Source organism: Malaya genurostris, chromosome 3, assembly GCF_030247185.1.
Source record: "Malaya genurostris strain Urasoe2022 chromosome 3, Malgen_1.1, whole genome shotgun sequence".
NCBI lineage: Eukaryota > Metazoa > Arthropoda > Insecta > Diptera > Culicidae > Malaya > Malaya genurostris.
Genome location: NC_080572.1, coordinates 61,608,732 through 61,629,997, shown reverse-complemented (window position 1 = coordinate 61,629,997; position 21,266 = coordinate 61,608,732). Strand labels below are relative to the sequence as shown.

General features: G+C 39.2%; 1 protein-coding gene across 1 annotated transcript in view; it reads left to right on the top strand.

The window, feature by feature from the left end:
• Positions 1-19,220, top strand: part of LOC131435046 (low-density lipoprotein receptor-related protein 1) — a 515,798-nt gene extending 496,578 nt beyond the window's left edge. Inside the window, exons 12-16 of the mRNA XM_058602524.1 lie at positions 1,313-3,552; positions 3,628-3,976; positions 4,046-4,204; positions 4,276-4,396; positions 17,614-19,220. Of these exons, the coding sequence (XP_058458507.1) occupies positions 1,313-3,552; positions 3,628-3,976; positions 4,046-4,204; positions 4,276-4,396; positions 17,614-17,799 (3,055 nt within the window). The 3' untranslated portion in view covers positions 17,800-19,220. The remainder of the gene's footprint in view (positions 1-1,312; positions 3,553-3,627; positions 3,977-4,045; positions 4,205-4,275; positions 4,397-17,613) is intronic.
• The last annotated feature ends 2,046 nt before the right edge of the window (positions 19,221-21,266 follow it).

The following is a 21,266-nucleotide window of genomic DNA, read 5'->3' as shown; positions in this document are numbered from 1 at the left end:
GCCAGGATGTAGACCATGTTCGATGTACGTTGCTACTATGTCTGTTTCGAGTTTTGGAGTGGCAAAAACAAGATCAGAGTGGCGAAATGGTAGCGCGTATGCACGGAATGCATAAGAACGCAGGTTCGAGTCCTGTCTCTGAGCGTATCTTTTTCCAAAAATTCATCTTTTCTGTTAGTTTTTCTTTCACTTGGCTTCTCCAATATATATTTCCGCTCAATCATTGCAAAAACTTAAAAGTTTTGTTTTTTGATTTTGTTTGGCAAAATTTTCCCAATAATAGAAATTCTCTGTATTTGTACCAAATTTCTTGAAATTCTTTGAACGGATATATAATTTTGATCATCAATACATTGTTTCTGGTTATGATTCCAATATTTTGAAGGATAAAAATGTACATGTCATCGCTTTAAATTTTGAGTTATATACAAACAAGTGAAAAAAAAATTAAAAATTAGTATATATTTATAAATTTTTCGATTTTTTAGGGTTTTCTTTTGATAGTGCTGGAATGGTAGTTGGACGAAAATTGTAGCTGGTATCACTAGCAATCGAATAATTTGTAAAAATATATAGGTTATCGCTTTGAATTTCGAGATATTTACGATCATTGTAAAAAGTCTTACCTTTTTTGAGGTCATCTATCTACTGTTTTCATTATAACTTTAGACATACAACTCTATTTTTCGTTGCATTTATTTCTGCAAGTAGTACCTTTCCAATGGTGAACAAATTTCCAAAATCGGTTGACTAACAACAAAGTTATAACTCGGTGAAGTTGAAGTGTTCAATATTTTCTATGCGACGTTTATGCCAAAGAAAAGAAAATTGGAAAGCAGATAGGGCATATTGAGCGCGTGAAAAAACCTGGAACGGGGAAAATCAAATTTTCATTGGTTTTCCTTTACCAATCGTCTGCTACAAAGCTTTTGAATCAATCTACGAACTTCACAAAATTCGAGGGCGTAAAATTTATTGAGATTCGTTGACAAACAGATGAGCTTTGACAGCTCCAAGTTATCGTTCCTTCGTACTTTTTTTCAGGCTTGGTATTTGGAGTGTTAAAACAGGTTTTTTTTAATTTTACACCACACACAGTTGTGTGTGCCATTTAAGGCTTTGCAACACCAATCTTTTGGTGGAGACGCCTATGGATTTTGGTGGCAAATGCACAAAAAATGCTCATGACAGATGAGTGTGCCATTTTTATCGAATGCACCCTTTAATGGGTTAGTGATACTTTAGTCTGCTTTCACATGTTCAAAGTAGTATTCATAATTCGGTACTAACTATGTTTTTCTGCAACCCATAGGAACTTCCTCTGCGACGGCGATAACGACTGCATCGACGGTTCCGACGAGGAGCAGTGTCAGTGTCAGGACGACGAGTACCGGTGCGGCAATGGAAAGTGCATTCTGCGGAACTGGGTGTGCGACGGGATCGATGACTGTTTGGACCAGTCGGACGAGAAGAGCGAATACTGCCAGGAGCATGGATGCCACAAACGTGCCTTCAAATGTAGCAATAGAAACTGTATACGAAAGGGGCTGGTGTGCGACAATAAGGACGATTGCGGTGACAACAGTGACGAGAAGATGGCTCTGTGCCACAAATGTCCGCCGAATTCGTTCCGCTGCAATAGCGATTCGAAATGTATTGCAAACGATTTGAGATGCGATGGGAAGCCGAACTGTTTGGACGAATCGGATGAGCTGGGCTGTCGTCGAGCGGTGTGCGGATTTGGGACCTGCAGTCAAATTTGCGTTGAGAAGAAGGGCCACTACAATTGCCGCTGTGCCCCCGGGTATCAGAAGGGTGTGCTGCGAAACGATACCTGCGTTGCGGTAGAAGAGAATGGTCTCCTGTTGGTTTCATCGGAGTCGGATTTCCGTAGTATGTACTACGGAACTACGGTGATGGGATTCTTACAGACAAATTCGAAAAAGATTGATCGATTCGATTATTCGATTACGAAGCAAAACATCACACTGTTTTGGGTGGACAGCCACGACAAGAGCATCCAGAAGGTTCACATGGATACGACGGTGAAGGTCGTGGAAACGGAGGATTCCTCGCACACGGCATACCGGAGAGCTGCTCGATCGTACGATCAGATCAAAACATTGGACGGAAAGCACTCGACCGTAATTCTAAGCAACCAGAACATCATTCCGTTGGCGATCGCCTGCGATTGGCTTACCGAGCATATCTACGTGATCAATAAGAAGCAGAGCAATATTTTCGTAATGACATTCAATGGAACGAACCATACGACACTGACAGCCACGGGGAAACATCCGATCGACATCGTCGTAGACCCGGTGAGCCGAGTGATGGTTTGGTCGATTATGGAAGCGATCATTCTGTCCGGAATGGATGGTTACCAGAAGCAGAAGCTGGTTCAGGCAAACATTGAGTGGGCTTCCGGACTGGCCATCGATCAGACCACAAATCGGTTGTATTGGGCGGATTATCGGAAAAGTACGATTGAAACCTGTATCTTGCTGACGGGTGGTGATCGGCACGTAATCAGCGTGATGCACGACTATTCCAAACCGAAACTGTTGGACGTATTCGAGGATAGCGTGTATGTGATACTGTACAATCAGAACATTCTTAAGTTGAACAAATTCGGACGTGATAACGGCACCGAGGTATTCCAGGGGACTCGAGGTTACCGATCGTCAGATTTGAACTACATCCATCCACTGAAGCACAACCGGAAAGCAGTGAATCCATGTGTTCTACATCCTTGTGACGAGACGACGGTTTGTTTGTTGTCTACTGAGAACCCCAAGGGACGCCGTTGTCTGTGTGCAGATAGCAGAATAAACCCGCAGCAAGACAGTACCGGTGAGGTAGTGAAGTGTCAGGATGAAGCCACTGTTGGCTGTAAACTGCCGTGTAACTTTGGAGTTTGTGTGGTGGAAAACGGACAACGGAAGTGTCACTGTCCTCCGTTGTACGATGGCAAGTACTGCGAGCACTACATCTGTTCCGGGTACTGCATGAACCGGGGTGCCTGTTACACCGTAAACGGTATGAGGAAATGCACATGCCTGCCCCAGTGGACCGGTGATCGGTGCGAACTTTCCACCGGCGAATGTCTGAAGTACTGCCATAACGGAGGAAACTGTTCGATCGCCAATGACGGCGCAATGTCCTGTAACTGTCCGAAGGATTATGAAGGCAAACAGTGCCAGCATTGTTCGAACTTGAAGTGCGACAATGGTGGAGTTTGTCGTAAAACGGCCACCGACAAAAGTCAGTGCGAGTGCCCGGATGGATTCAGCGGGAGAAGCTGCGAGATCGATACCTGTATGAACTACTGCGAGAACGACGGAGAATGTACAATCGAGCGGGGGGCTCCAAAGTGTAGCTGCCCGGAAGGTTCGTCGGGAGAACGGTGTGAAAACCAAGGTTGTAAGGAACTTTGTCGAAACGGTGGCGTCTGTATCACGGGTCCCAATCCATACTGCAGCTGTCGGCACGGTTACGATGGGCAGTACTGTGAAATAGATCTGTGCGACGGTAGCGAAAATCAACCGAGCTGTAAGTTGTTTCAAGTGCTGATTTGTTCTGTTTTGTTACCAATATTCATCGCATTGATTACCGGATTCGTTACAGATTGTCCACCCCAGCGTCCATCGCCGAGTCCGGTGCCGAACTCCTGCAATGAATTTGTTTGCAGCAACACGGGACACTGTCTGGAAGTGCGCGGAAAGCCGATCTGCAATTGCACCAATCAGTACGCTGGCAAACACTGCGAGCTCTATGTGAGCTACAACAATCCCTGTATCAACTATTGCAAAAATGGTGGTATCTGCCAACTGGATATTTACTCCATTTCCAACGTCACCTACGTCCCATCATGCGTGTGCGTGGGAGAGTGGAATGGTGAGCAGTGTGCGCGGCCACCAAACTGCATCGATGACTGCGGTACTTGCGTGGCCGACAGCTCCATCAATGAGTGCATGTGAGCATTTTGTCGGAAACACCTTAGGGGCACATAGTTTAATTTAATAATTCACTATCTATTCAATAGGTGTGAGGATAATTCACTCAGTATTTGCCTGAAGGAGGTGGCCCTGGCAGAGCTGGAGAGCCGCGAACGGGCCGGCTACACGTTGTCGGCTCTGGCGATTGTGTTATTTGTGATACTCGTAGCGGTAGCCGGCTTCGGAGGAGCTCTCTACGGACTGAGGTAAGGCCGTATTGCTCCGTTAAGCGGAAAGTAAGATCTTCTAATTCGGGTTTAATTGTATTTTACTCCAGGAAACGAAGAGGAGGACAACCGTTTTCACATGCTCGACTTACGGATAACGTGGAGATTACTAACCCGATGTACCTCGGTGATGTGGAAGAGGTGCCGTCGTTTGTGCATGAAGATGATAAGGTAAGGTTTGCTATGAGTATTCAGATATACAATGATGGAAGTAAGTATTCGTCGTTCGGGCGTAATTTTCTAAGCAATGCGATTTTATTTCAAACTGAAATATTATTCAAAGAGATACAATTATTCAAAGTTCTACGCAAAATACCTTAAACTATATCTTTGAGCTCAGTACGATGTTATTTGAATTTTTTTATTCTGATTAGATAGTATTTGACGTAATCTACAACTTTATGAAGAAATTAATCTTGTATTTACTAAATGTTTTTGAAGATTCGATTTTTTCAATCTGTTACCAACATTCTGTTGAAAGTCTCTCATTGATTTACCGAAGATGACCGGACCATTTTTAACAAACATATATTGAATTGTGTTGTATGTGACCAGGCTTCCCAAATGTACCGCCGGGCGACATTATTATTGAGGCTGTCATGCTTCTCTTTCCATGACAGCCTTGTGAAAGGTTTCTTCACGACAGCCCTTAGTAAAACAGTACTGTAGAGTCAACGTTGCCGTCATTCGCTTCGTTAGACAGTTCATTCAATTTCAAGACATTTTCTCGTGCTCCACGACAGCCGAAGAAGCATGAAGTTTTCGCTATTGCGACAGTAAACTTCGGTTATCAGTCACTGCGTTGTTTCTGTCGAGAGCAAAATATTACTCTCCCTTGACCAGCTCTGCGACTGTAGCCGTTGCGGTTTAAATTTGTTGCTCTTGGTTTGCTATGAAGATACGAGGCAAGCATGTGGGTTTTTAGTTTTACCTTTGGTGATTGCTATGCGCAATGGTTGACCGTTGCGCATAGCAATCGCCATTGTTGAAGCATTGATTCAAGCTACGAATACGAAACGGATTGAAGAACGGGCTTTGTTTTTAATGGGTAGTTAATTTTTATATTTCGATCAATCTTCTTTGAATCGATCGATTAATGAAGCTCAATACAAGGAAAAGATTGTTTTCAAGAAATTATCTTCATAATTAAAGAGTAATATATTTCAACAGCTGAGACAGCTCGGGGTGCTCATTTCAGCCAGTTTACGTTCGGTTTGTGGGCTGTAACATTCATAGTGTATGCTCGTACTGATGTGCGTGGAGCATTGATGAATTGTGTTATTCTAAATTGCCTTCGACTTTGCAGTCGACTTGTAAGTCTACGGGACTATTGCATGGCCAGTGCTGCAATACTACGGACACTAAGAATCCTTCCAAGTCAGGACTCGAACATACAAACCTGGCAGCAGTATATGACACGAAGATGTCTTTCATATATTTTAAAATTCCCAGTTTTGGTACCGACCATCCAAACAAGCATACTTATACTAGGGCCGCTTTCACAGAAGGATAGTGAGGGCACGTGCCGCCGGGCCCACAGTCTTAGGAGGGCCTAGACGGACCCAACAGAGCAAAACAAAAGTAATTAAGTTAGTAGTTAGTTAGGGCACAAATATTCACCCTCATTCTTGTTTACGTCCGTATCGGCAGTACGACGAACGGGTACTTTCGAACGAATACGAATAAGCCATTCTTGTTTTCACTCGAATGAATTTGAACGCGACTCGTTTGCCACAAAAATTCAAATATCAGTAAACTTCTTCAAATAAATGCCAAGCCTTGATGAAATCAGTCCCATTCTTGTGATTATGCATATGCGAAACGCTAGAATGTATGGCAGTTTAACTTCAAACGATACGTGTATTCGAACATCATTCGTACGAACGGAAAGTCCCATTCTCGTTTACGGACGAATAGACGAAATGACGTGGTTTCGATTCGTCAGTTTTATGTTGCGAATCAATCGTTCGAACACATTGAAAAACCTGTTTTAATCCATCTAGTGGTGTAATGATGCCTTTCTCATGTACATATAATATTGTGGTATTCTATTTGTACTTCCGGGACCGGATACCGGGAACCAGGATAGCCGGAATCGGTTTGTTTAGTTGCCTACTGATAATGACTATCGATTTGTGTAGTTTTGAGACCAGTTTAAGAAATTTTTTACGTGTTTTGTTTCGCCGGTTTAAGTGACGGTGTACAATATTGAACACACTTTACCCTATAACTCCGGAACCGGAAGTCGGATCCGGATGAAATTCAGGAATTCCGTATGGGACCGGAAAGCCTTTCATTTGAATCTAAGTTTGTGGAAATCGGTCAAACCATCGCTGAGAAAAGTGAGTGAGATCCATTTTGGTATATATGACCACTATTTCCGGAACTTCCGGAACCGGATACCGGGAACCAGGATAGCCGGAATGGGTTTGTTTAGTTGCCTACTGATAATGACTATCGATTTGTGTAGTTTTGAGACCAGTTTAGGAAATTTTTTACGTTTTTTGTTTCGCCGGTTTAACTGACGGTGTACAATATTGAACACACTTTACCCTATAACTTCGGAACCGGAAGTCGGATCCGGATGAAATTCAGGAATTCCGTATGAGACCAGAAGACCTTTCATTTGAATCTAAGTTTGTGGAAATCGGTTCAACCATCGCTGAGAAAAGTGAGTGAGATCCATTTTGGTATATATGACCACTATTTCCGGAACTTCCGGAACCGGATACCGGGAACCAGGATAGCCGGAATCGGTTTGTTTAGTTGCCTACTGATAATGACTATCGATTTGTGTAGTTTTGAGACCAGTTTAGGAAATTTTTTACGTTTTTTGTTTCGCCGGTTTAAGTGACGGTGTACAATATTGAACACACTTTACCCTATAACTTCGGAACCGGAAGTCGGATCCGGATGAAATTCAGGAATTCCGTATGGGACCGGAAGACCTTTCATTTGAATCTAAGTTTGTGGAAATCGGTCAAACCATCGCTGAGAAAAGTGAGTGAGATCCATTTTGGTATATATGACCACTATTTCCGGAACTTCCGGAACCGGATACCGGAAACCAGGATAGCCGGAATCGGTTTGTTTAGTTGCCTACTGATTATTACTATCGATTTGTGTAGTTTTGAGACCAGTTTAGGAAATTTTTTACGTGTTTTGTTCCGCCGGTTTAAGTGACGGTGTACAATATTGAACACACTTTACCCTATAACTTCGGAACCGGAAGTCGGATCCGGATGAAATTCAGGAATTCCGTATGGGACCGAAAGGCCTTTCATTTACATCTAAGTTTGTGGAAATCGGTCAAACCATCGCTGAGAAAAGTGAGTGAGATCCATTTTGGTATATATGACCACTATTTCCGGAACTTCCGGAACCGGATACCGGAAACCAGGATAGCCGGAATCGGTTTGTTTAGTTGCCTACTGATTATTACTATCGATTTGTGTAGTTTTGAGACCAGTTTAGGTAATTTTTTACGTTTTTTGTTTCGCCGGTTTAAGTGACGGTGTACAATATTGAACACACTTTACCCTATAACTTCGGAACCGGAAGTCGGATCCGGATGAAATTCAGGAATTCCGTATGGGACCACGAGACCTTTCATTTGAATCTAAGTTTGTCAAAATCGGTTCAGCCATCTCCGAGAAAACCTAGTGAGATTATTTGACACATACACACACACACACACACACACACACATACACACACACACACACACACACACACACACACACACACACACACACAGAAATTGCTCAGCTCGACGAACTGAGTCGAATGGTATATGACACTTGGCCATCCAGGCCAATTTTCACTAGTCGGTTTTTCAAGTGATTGCATAACCTTTCTATATGAGAAAGGCAAAAACGGACAATTCACGAGAAATTGCGGTTCTCGTGGATGTTTATCCAAAATATGTCTTTTTAAAGACCAGAACAGACTATAACGCATATAACATTTCGAAAATATACAGTCGTAATGTACAGCGTCAGGAAGAAAATCGCGATTTCGGATATGTAAAGGGACATGGCATTCAAGGTCTTCTACATAACCGGAAACTGCCTTTCGACAGAAAAAAAACAGTGATTGCATCCATTTATTGTAAAACTAAAATGTCAGAAGGTAAATCATATTACTTACTGAATAGTTCGAATAGCGATACATCCAAAGATTGGATTTTGTTCAATATATATTCCATTTTACTCACTTCGATCACAGTATACAAAAACCAATATGGCGTGCTATGTGCTTGCGTTTTACAAATTGATTCGGTACTCTTTTCCGAACCGAAAAAATCGATAAATTACTGATCGATCAGCACGATTTCTATTAAATTTACCGAAAAATTTCAAACTGAAGACAGTTCGGTAGATAATTGCCAAATTTTCAGTACATGTTTTTGAAGAGCTGAATTTCGATAACAAAATATGCTGAATACGTCAATTTTTATAAGAACAGCATTCGACTAATCGGTAATTTTGATAAAAATAACGAATTTTCCAGTAAAAATATTACCGAACTGAAAATCCGAAAATAAGTGTCTAGTTCGGGGTAAACCAAAAAAATTATGATTTTGGGACAAATAATGTTTTTATTGCATTTTTTTAACACTTTAATCGAAAAGCTGTAAGCACCTGTTCACTTATAAGCATATTGTTTCCTATTCAATTTTATGGTCGGAACATATTCAAAATACACCCAACATCTTATTTCCGTTCAGAGTATCATATTCTATAATTTCAACGAAATCGGTGAGGCACGGGTACCAAAGTGTGCCGACAATTGGTGAAGTAACGTTAAATACACTAAATAATTAAATAGTTGTGGAAAGTAGCTACGATTCGATCGAAAAATCAAAACGTCATTATTCAGAATAAGGGTGCATAAGACATTTTCGGAGTATTGTTAATGAATGGAAGTGTATCTGTTTCTTTAGGAATAAGAAGGAAGCACTAAGGATCAATACTTTAGAAATTCAGTTATATGAGCCGTTACACAGAACTCAATGTTTATTTTTCAATACTCGCTAAATATAAAAACTCATTGCATTCGCCGACAGTATATATAAATCTAAAACAATTTCTTAATTTCAAAATGGTAATGTGTATAGAAACCCTAATGCTTCGTGCAAAAGTAATGCCATCAATGCACTTGCACCGTCTCATTGAGGCAGCCGAAATAATGCGAGCGCACTTTGAATCACAGCTCGTCTCCAGAAACAGCAGATTTATTGCTTCACGAGACATTGATGAGACAGCCGGCTCGCGACAGCCCTTCGTAACAGTAATTCCCTAAAAATCGAAGGATGTCATCGATTTTCAAAGGCTGTCGCCGTAACATTTTATGCGAATGAGCGAACATAAAGAAACAGGATACAAACAGCCCGTTCGGTTCGACTACTCTCCGGATGGAATACTCTCATCAAACTGGCGAGTAGAAACTGTCTTAGTGACAGCATTCTTTTAGGCATGCGAGCGCTGTTTCCATTACAGTTCGGCATATTCTTCACCCATACTGTAGACTGTGGCTTTCGCCTTTGCGCTCAGACAGTCCAAGCTGTCTCGTGGCGGCTGTCATTGAAAAGCAGTACTGCTGGGAAGCCTGTATGTGACAAACGGATTAGGCAAAATCCTTTTGTCCTATCTAAATGTCACATGTCAAAATGTATAGGCTTCTTCAAGCGCAAGTCTAATTTAATTAAGGTACTGGTTGAACGAAATAAATAAATCGAAAGAATAAATATAAATGAACTATTTGGATGAATTATGTGGAGAAGAGCTGTTTTTTTTTTATTCAGTGAAAAGATCTGAGTGGGAAGAAAGTAAAATACCCTCCTTTGATTACAAACATTCGTGAATGGCCAAAACAGTCCGAGAAGAATCTGTCGGACGATGCTAAGAGTCTTTTAGCTGGTTAAGAACATCGTCAATTAAATTAAATTAAATATAAATAACTAAAAAATGAGTTTTGATTATACTTTCTCTACCAGAAGATGATGTAACTTATTTCGATTTAATGATTGCTTTTTTTAAAGTTACTAAACTAATCAATTTATAGACTTCAATGTGCAAATAAAATCAAATTGTGTGGCAAGTACCATAGTAATGAATATATAATGAAATCTGATCTGACATACAATGAACCTTATCATTGCAAGTGTCAAGGACAAGGATTGAAAAAGAACATATCTCGCCTGCAGACGTTCGTAGACGAGTAATTTAACCACGGTATGAAAGCTCTTCTGAAATAGATTTACATGTAAGTGGTCTCATCTGCACCTTTCTGTGCCTTTTGATGATAGACAAGATGGTATTATGTAAAAAAAAACGTGATTAATCCACCTAGCAGTGAGATGATACCTTTTTTTGTCAATCCGCATGTGTTTTTTTGCCTGGATATTCTTAGGTGTTTTAGTTCTCATGACATTATTTTAATTATCGTCGTTTCAAACGGCAAATTGAGATTTTAATCACTCATTACCCTGTAATTTCTAATCTGCAAATCGTATTGAATTTCAATCTTAACGTGTGACATTCGATTGAACATTCCATGAGATGTCGAAGTAAGTTCCACTTTAGAGTTTTTCGTCATTATTTATGGTACTTCCAGAGCTGGTATTCAGGAACTAGCATAACCCGAAATGATTCGAATGGCCATAAATTAATACGCCAAACAATTTACATCTTCTATATCGGTATGAATTTTAAAAATTCATCATCTGTAATTCCAGAATCGGATAAAATTCACCAATTTTGTATGGGACCTTAAGTCCTTTAATTTGAATTTTTGTTTTTGAAGTTCGATTTGGCCTTTTTGAAAAAATGATTAAACTTTGAGAAACGATTCGAAACTGGATCCGGAGTTCTAAGATCGGTGTAGCCGAAATCAGATAAATTCACCTGAGGAGTGTGTAGACATCTTTGTAGTGCGAATTAAAATTTGGGGGTACATTCCGAATCCAAAAAAGAATACCGCTTAAACTGAAATAAATTTATTTGGTAATCGACTATCCAAATTTGCAAACCCGATAAATCTGATTAATTTATGTAAAATGGACATTTTTATACTAATCACCCTGCATTTTCTAAACCAGAAGTCGGATCTGACTAAAAAGTAAGAGGTTTTATAGGATTTTAAGACCTCTCATTTGAATCATAGATGATTCTTAGATTTCATTTGAATCTTAGATCGGTTCAGCCATCTACGAGAAAAATGAATTGCATTATTTTAATTTCGTTTCACATGTCATCCTGTGGTTCCGAAATCAGAAGTCGGATCCAAATTTGGAAGTATACTAGTTTTCATATGAATCTGAGTTTGTAGAAAACGGTTTAGCCATCTCCGAAAAAATTGAGTGAAATTATTTGTCACACACGCATTTGCTGATCTCGACGAACTGAGTCGTATGGTATATGGAAGTTATGTTCTTCCAGCTTTTATTTGTGTAAGTAGTTTAAATCAATATAATTATGGAATTACTTTCAACTCGAAAATGCTGATATCATCTGGTCTGCCATATTCGAACGATTATGTTGCCAAAAACGAACCGTGCTAAAATCGGTCCAAGGCAAATTGTCATGAAAAAGGATGCTGTACACAGTCTTTTGGGCACTTAGAAACAATTGTATGTAACAGTATAAAAATCGTGTTTTCCGTTGCTCCCAAGCATTTCTTTGTCATACAGTGCTCAAAACTTCTACTGCTGGAATAAGGGGAAAAGTCGTTTACACAAAAATATTGATATCTCCGTTAAAAATGGACGGATTTTAACAAACTATGGCTTGTTGGATAGCTATTACCGTGCGGAATCTAAGTCTAAAAACATATTCTGTTTTCAAGGTCAATTGTGACAGATACTGTCAAAAAACTGAAAATTTTGACATAAAACTTCGTATAACTCAAAAAGTAAACATCCGATCTCAAAACCATTCAATAGAGTTCTGGGTGACGGGGAGACCTTTCATTTGCGACTAGTTTGATCAAAATCGGTCCAGCCATCTCTGAGATCTCGACCTCTTAGTTGACAACACATATACAGACACACACATACACACACACACACACAGACATTTGCTCAGTTCGTCGAGCTGAATCGATTGGTATATGACATTCGGCCCTCCGGGCCTCGGAAAATTTTTCGAAAGTTTGAGCGAATTCTATACCTATTTTTTATATATATAAAACAGGTAAAAACTGGTTTTAGGACATCCTTTTCAGAAAATACACTATATCATGAATTACACTCAAGTTACGCGAATAGTACCATCTGCAAACTTGTTTGAAATTACTTTCTGAACAACTTTGCCAAAGCTACCTACCCCCACCTGTCGACCCAGCGCAGAAATAATGTGTTTATCTCACTTTTAGGGGAATAAATCACAACAATAAAATTTGCCAAAAGATGGCGTCTATCATTCTGAGCAACTTTGCTGAAGATACTATACCTCGAAAACCACGTTTTTAATGAGTTATCAATTAAGAGCGTGAAATTGGGCTTTTTAACCACTGTGCGTGGAGGCTCTGGCGAGATGGTTTGTTGGACAAACCGTTTGATAGACATTTATTTAAAAAATGTTATCCGGAAACTACAATTAATAATTGTCATTGAAACTCCTGGCAGGCACAAGTGGATGAAAGTTATAAAAAGTACCATCGAGAAAAGGTATAGCAAGCAGATAAGCCGTAACCGTACTAATTACTCAAGCGCAAAGAAAAAAAGGCGGGTGGGTAATGTCAGAGACATAACTGGATGTCGTGAATACGAAAACAACTGACCTGTTCCTTAACACTTCCGAATATCAATTAGTTGATCAATTATATGAATTATGCAAGCATGCCCCTTTTTCTCATTTTTCGCAAAAACAAAGAAGGCTTCACTTGATCTCGATTACTGTGAATTTCACACAGCGAAAAGTGCACAAATCTAAACAACCTGTTCTAGATTTGCACTAAACTGAGGATATTTACCTTCGATTTGCGAACAACAAATCCTAATAGTTCTTCAGAAAGCCATTTGAAAACGGCTGATTTTGTGTGATGCTCCCCAGTGTTGTCTTCTTTTCATTGTCTTCTCACCAATGCAAACGACTAGCAGCTGTGACGTAATCGCTCTTGTCGGAAGCGAAACTAGCTTTGCAAACGACACAAAATACATCTGCTCGCAGTGGCTATAGAATTCAAACTGATCCAATTTTTGTTAAGAGGTTTCTTTTTACGTGATTTCGTTTGTAGCTTTTTCACTAATGGGCGGTCCTATCGGCTATAAAATAGCCGCATATAGAACATTAATTTCGATTATTTCATTTCGGATTTGCATTTCATTGACAGAAACTATCAGGAAAGCTGTACGGGATTCATTCCTGCCTTTCAGAAAGACCAAATTGTGGAACTCACTACGATATTAAGCACTCTTCGGAGCATTTTTCTCGAACGATTTGTTGTACAGCAGCAGATATTTTGTTCTCTTCCCCAGAACGCGTTCTGATTGGCTGGTGTTGACATGGGTCAAATGAGACAGGTTTTTCTATAGTGTACACCCAAACCTCCATTTACGTAACTTATATATGTATATTTGTATTATTATACGTACGCATGTGTGCAAATATTTGTGTTACCTAATACATATAAATATTGGTGAAGTAAAAGCGATCATTTATATGTATAAATATATACACATATACGCAAACGAGTGAGTGTGTAAGCATACATACATACATATATAAGGTTCGTAAATGGAGGTTTGGGTGTACTATTGAAATACTTCAATGCTGTTGCTATACACGTTTAAGTTGAAAAATCTCGATTTTATTGGAAGTTAGATTATATAAATCCTTTCACAGATCACTGAGCTATGAGCTTTAAAAATACGAGAAAGGCAAACGCGCCTTATGAATTATCCTCTTTGATACTCGTTTATACCAAACATTTCAGAAAAGTTTAATTTTGAATTATTTGAGATTATGTCACACAACTGAAAACTTTATCATAAAATTGTGATCATATTTCCGATGGCATGTAGCAAAAATTATGTTGTTTCGTTAGGTACAACAAGAGATTTTCACGGTCAAAAACTTATCACTCTCTCAGAGAGTGAATTTGAAAAGGCACCCCATAGTAAAGAAAGTCGTATTCACGTCAAAACTATCAGAGCAAAGTTTCGTCACCAAAATTCGAGCTCGGAAATAGTACCAGCAGCATTTGACAAAGTACCATGAATGACTGCTCATCGACGATGAAACCTATGTCAAAAAGGATTTCGGACATGGTGACGGCACGAGGAGATGTTCCTGCTAAGTTTAGGTTTGTTTGTATGCACAAATTTGCCAAAAACTGATGATTTGGCAAGGGATATGTAGCTGCGGAGCAAAAATCAAAGTGTTCGTGACGAATAAGACGATGTATTGGAAGCTATAAAATGAAGAATACTTAAAAAAAAAAAACGCGTAATACCTTTCATAAAAGTCCATAAAGGTTCCGTGAAGTTTTGGGCAGATTTGGCGAGTTGCAACTACAGCCGGGAAGTCATCCAGTGGTACCGCGATAATAACGTAGGTTTCATCGATAAAAACATAAATCCACCCAACTTTATTACTTTATTATCAATTTAGTAAAGTGATAACTTTTGGCCATTTCATAAAAGCTTTTCGGTTACCGGCACCCCAAGAAATTTCGGAAAAATATAGTACGGAATGCAATTATTCAAAGGTAAACCGGAATTTATTCTTTCGGAGGCGTTTTGGACAAAAGTCTTCATTGTCTGATGGTGACTTCGCTTTGGCTCTCTTGGCCGATGATTTGGATGGTGGCGCCTTTGGTGTTGATTTGGCCGGTCTTCCACCCATTTGGCCATTCGAACATCATTCGAACAACATTTTGTAATTTTTTCATGGAAAAAAATTGAAAAATAAGTCGGTGAGAGATTTTTTTGAGGACGCTTCATAAAAATCATGATTTGCGGTGTCCACTTTATCTCAGCGCAGACTAATCAGAAGTGAACAAATGAACACAGTATAGTTAGAGAAGAAGTTTTTCTAGACCCCAACGTTTCTGTTTGATTTATTTTTAATTTTTTTTATTTTTGGTGGTTGTTTAAAGTAAGAACTACGATTTTTTACGAAAAAATTTGCCATTTTGTAGCTGTTAAACCTCCCCAAAGTAACAAACAACGAAAAGGAAAACGTTGGGGTCTGGTTTTTTATATGTAGAAAATGTGTGCAAAAATTGAAAAAAAATTGGTGCAGTAGTTTTTGAATGACGATGGACACGGACTTTCAAAACCTGCTTTTGAGAAAAATGCGTTTAAAGTTTTTGCCTTTCTCTATAGAAAGGTATTAGAATTGCTGGAAAAACCGACTTTCGAACGGAGCCTCGGAGACCCATAGTGTTATATACCATTCGACTCAGTTCGACGAGATCGGAAAATTTCTGTGTATGTGTGTGCACTTTTCGAAGATATTTTTACCGTTCAATTTTCTCAGAGATGATTGAACCGATTTTAACAAACTTAGGCTCGTTTGAAAGCTAATGTCGGGCCATTGATCGAGTTCGAAGATCAAATGGCTGTGACTTTTGGTTCCGGAGATATAATTGTATAAGTGACGTAACCGACAAAACACATTGATTTTTACCGCTCTTATATATAAGGGTGCCAAAATTTTGGGATCACCTCTATTTTCGTAAAGCTCTAGTGCTCAAAAGTTTGAGCATCTCGAAAAAAGCCCTCATGCAAAATTTGAGCTAAATCGGACATGGGTGAGGGGTGCGCTCGGCGGTAAAGTTTTGAAAATTTTCAATCTTGAAAATACACCATAGGGGGGAGTACATGAAATTTCCAAAATCGAAAACTTTTTTGATGCCAAAAGTCTTAAAACTGCATGAAACGTCGAGATTTAGTGTCATCTCAAAAACAATTTTTTTTGGAAAAATCAACTTTCTGGGACTTGATTTTTAATATTTTCTCTAAGGCCCAAAAAATCGATTATTTCAAAAAAAATTTTTTCGAGATGACACTAAATCTCGACGTTTCATGCAATTCCAAGCCTTTTGGCATCAAAATTTCTTTTTCGATTGCGGAGAAATTCGTGGGAAACTATTTTGCACCCGTTTTCTTTTCCAAGATGCAAGCGTGCAAACCAAACTTTACAAAACCGTTTCATTGATCGGCTGTCAGGGCAAAACGCTGACATCGAGCGAGTGGAATCAATGCAAAACGACATTAATAGCAGTATAAATAAAATGACGCATTACAATTCACGTCAAAATATTAATCCTTCTAACTGTCCAGATTTTCGTTCAATTGAAAAATGTTGGCAATCATCAAGCGTTAAAGGTTAAAGGTTAAAGCCGAGGTAAAATAAAAGATAACAATAATAATAATCACATCACCGTCTGACTTGGAAAATGTTGGATAAAGATGGTTGTAAAGTTGACAGTACAACGGTGCAAAACATGATGGGAAATATTCGCCCCAAAGCACGACAATTCGTCAGAATTTGTATATTTCGTCTCTAGGCGTTTTCATAAGTTGATTTAGCCAAATTTCAAGTGGATCAGTCCTTCATAAGTGCATTCCAGCATGTTCAAGTGTTTTTTTTTCCTGCATAAACCCAATCGAAACTTTTTGCCTTTCTCATATAGAAAGGTTATGCAATCACTGTGAAAACCGACGTGTGTGAGTATATGTGTGTGTATGTGTGTATGTAAAGTTTCTTACACTAACTTTTCTCAGAGATGGGTGAACAGATTTTCACAAACTTAGATTCAAATGAAAGGTCCCATTCCTGAATATTATTTGGATCCGACTTCCGGTTCCGAAGTTGTGGGATAAGATGTGCAAAAATAAGAAAATATGTGTTCTAACTTTTCTCATAGATGGCGCAACCGATTTTCACAAACTTAGGTTCAAATGAAAGGTCCTGTGGTCCCATACGTAATTCCTGAATTTCATCCGGAGCCGACTTCCGGATCCGGAAATATAGGGTAAAGTGTGTTAAAAATTGTTTACCATCACTGAAGAGGACGAAAAACCATAAAAAGTTTTCTAAATCGACCTCAAATCTTTTCCAATTGATAGTTTTTATCAGTAGACGGTCAAACAACCGATTTCGGTTATTCTTTTAAGAATCGAAGAAAATTATTTTGAAGAATACCACAGTATTATATATGATAGTATGATTGATATGAGAAAGGCATCATTACACCACTAGGTGGATTAAAACAGGTTTTTATATTTCTTAAACTTAATCCGAATGTTGGTTAAATCAATGTTCGAAGAGATTCAATATCTTCCGTGCCTTTTCCGGATCTGCATGAAATCAATTAGCTGTAATCTTTATAAATACTCATTCACCATTCAACTATTTTTCCCTCACCTCTTCCAGGCTCACTTTGCCAATCCCGTGTACGACTCGATGTACGCCGGAGGTATCAACGTACACGCCGATTCGTCCTCGATACCGGGTAACAGCACTCATCCGCTGCTCAACGCATCCGGTTCGGCACCAGAGGAGAAGAAGGGCCTGCTGCAGCACACTCAGGACGACTCAAGCGCGCAGGATTTGTTATGATGTCGGTTGAAAAAATAGTAGCTCGTGCGATTCTAGAGGCCCTCCCGTTTCGGATAGCATCTAGAACACACGCACGCGCTAGTTCTCCAGTTATTGTCCGGGAGTGTGGTTGATCCGTTGCTCGTCAGACCGTCGAATTCCGGCTACTAGATAGCAAGTAGCCCTTGCCCGTATCAGTCACATTCGCGCAACAGTGGAGTTGTAGATAATCAAATGCAAGGTTATAATATACTCATGTTTTGTACCATTTGTTTAGTTTCAAGTTATAGATCTCTCGAATTACTCCAGGCAGCGAGTTTTTAGATTTTATGGCTCTTCCGCCAGTAGGCTGAGGCCAACAGATTAGTTTCTATGTGGCAAACATTTTGTCTGTGTTTGAACTGTGGATAGATGGGTAGCTTTTAGTAAACAGAGAAAACGGAATAAAATCATAGCTAGCCTTGATTTTTGCATTCACACGTAAAAGTAGTTAGCCAAGCAACGCAAAACGGCATGAAACGACGAAATGAGATGTGAACCGACTTAAAAAGAAAACTTCCAAAGTTTGGTTCACACAAGTGACATATATTTGAGCTTTAATAACTTTATTTAAAATAATGAATGATCAACTGTAAACCATGTAAGAAACATAGACTATCAGTACAATAAATTAATTAAATCCAGCAGTTAAACAAATTTTATACGTTGATAGCAAATGCCATTTAATGCCACAATCTATTTTATTATTGCATGATAGCGAGCACATTTTTCAAAGAAAAAATACGATAATAATAAAAAACGTAACCATAATGCGGAAAAAATATCCATCCAACTTTTGATAATAAAGTCTTGAGCGTTTTTCGAAAACAGAATCCTATGCTTGTTTGAAAGTTGAGCAGAGATAAAACGAAACTAGAACAAAAAAATAAAACATAAATTGATTGTGATTGTTCAACGAGACACGTTGAAGCTATATAAATATATATTACTGTAGTAATCGTTACGAAGTATGAAAATAGTTGTAGGTTGCATTGATCCAAGCCGGATCAGGGGTTCGCCCGATTGGGATTACGGCGAAGCGTTGTATGTATGTATCCTTCATCGAGCCAACCGCTTTAGCCCGACAGAAACGATTTCACTGTACACTGATATGCCATAAAGGAAGTTGATGCAGCTCGTTATAGAATAAATGCAATCTGTTTTCAAGAAGAAGAAGAAAAGAAAAAATAATAAAATAAAAATTGCCGTTAGAATAATCGATCATAGTCAACATTGTAACATATTACCTATAGGCAAAAAAACTGATTTCGGTTCGTGTGAACCAACGAGGTACTAGCGGTAAAACGAAATGAAACAATTTTTGTACTGCTATAAGGGATGATGTAAAATTAATTTTGTCACATGCAAATGTTTTCGAATAAAGACTGTAATTTTTCAAAATATCTCTCACATTTGTTCATTATTATTATTAATTATACCGTTTATGCATTTTCATGTTTTAAGTTTATAATAAGTGTTGGCGGAAAATTTGACAGAAGCTGCTATATTGCTATCTATATTGTATACAACATTTTCAATCCGGTAGAAGATGCTACAAGAACACGAGTCTCTCAATGTATGAACCGCGAGAGAATTTTGCTACATTTCTTCGCTCCACTTCATACTCTGAGTATTCCACGGCTCTTGAAAAAATTTACAGTCTGATAATGATCGTTGCTGTGTGGAATTTCCCAAGAGAGAATCGCAAGTTGACAATTATCGCAGAAAATCGAATCGATGATTCAACTTGATGATTCTCATACTAGGTCGCAATATTTCAAAACCCTTGTGTGGAGCATTCACAGACATTTTCATAGACACAACTTATACAAAGGTTATATGCACATAGTCAGAATAAGCGGCAATAGTAAACCTTTGATTCTCAGAAATGACATCGAGAGAAATTCGCTCTCGCACTGGTGTCGATTCTATGTTAAATGAGCCATGCCGGGTTTTTGTTGCTGCGATGATATCCGTCTCTCTTTGATGGCACTGATTCAATCGTGTGAAGAGCTGCTGGTGAGCGTTCTTTGATACGATAAAAGCCATCTAACTCTTAATCTTTACTCAACGGAATACTCACAGCACATATCCTCATGTACATCTCGTACACTGCGCAACCTGTTAATTTGGAGTAATAACCTGAACCCACATCCGCTTCGATTCATTATATGATTCTCTATTTAGAGTGACGGTACTCCCCATAGGACTGATTATTCTCCATGGTGAAACCTGAATTAACTGAGAAAAGTTGCAGTGTACCTTCTACAGTAAATTTCTGTTCGAAGACGAAACGTAGAGGCGGTGTTTGTTTGTCTGTTTATTGTCCAGTAGTGTAAGATAAGATATCTTTTGATTATTACTACCTCCGATTTCACCGCTAGCATATTCATTCTTATATCTAGTTATATCTACTTATTATATATACTACTAGGTACTAGTTACGATTGAAAAAATCGATGCAGCCAACTTTAAAAATTGTTTCCGAGGGAGAGCGTCTTACTGCAGGTGGAAACTAGTTCCAATTTATCACACCTCGAACGAACAGTGAACTAGCGTAACACACCTTATTATGAGCAGGAACCACTAAGTTTTCCAAACGACGTCCTCGAGACTGAATAAGTTTTCCATAGAGTACAGCGGGGAACTGAGTTTTCTGAAGACCTCTAAGGAAAACACAGGAACGATATGCATAAATACCATTTAGAGTACATCCAATGAGGTTCCGTTGCAGATGACTAACGTGTTGCTTTATCAGTCTATTCCACTGCAAGTCATTTTGAAAAATGAACCCAAGGTTATTTGCGTTTTCGGACCAATCGATTCGTTGCCCGTTCAAGACAATCTCTGGTACTGGTAGAGTAAATCCGTTGGTTCTACATCGCCGGTTTGTTATAAGCAACGCCTTGCTTTTATTTGGATTCATAGCCTGTTCGCACTATACCGGGACGGGACCAATATTCCTCGCCGAGTTTTTTTGCACCGTCGGCGTTTGAAAGAACTCGGCGAGGAATATCGGCGGCTACCAAATGGATTTTATATTTATAGTGCGAACAGGCTATAAGTTGTTTCGTCGGGACCAGATTTCAACTTGCTCAAGATCACTATTTATCAAGGTTATCAGTTCACGCACGCACGGTCCAACCCGACCAACATAGAGTTGCACATCGTCAGCATAAATCTGAATCGAACAGTACTTCAATACCGTTGGGAGATCATTTATATGGCAGCAGAACAGCAGGGGACCAAGAACTGACCCTTGCGGAACACCAGACATAACATCAGCACTGTTTGAGTAACGATTACCACAAAAAACGGTTTGCTTTCTACGACAGAGGTACGATTCAATCATGTTTACAGCAGCCGATGAGAAATTGAACTGTGCCTTCAGTTTTTCCAGCAGTAAGTTGTGTGGAATTGTGTCAAAAGCCTTGGAAAAATCCAAAAGA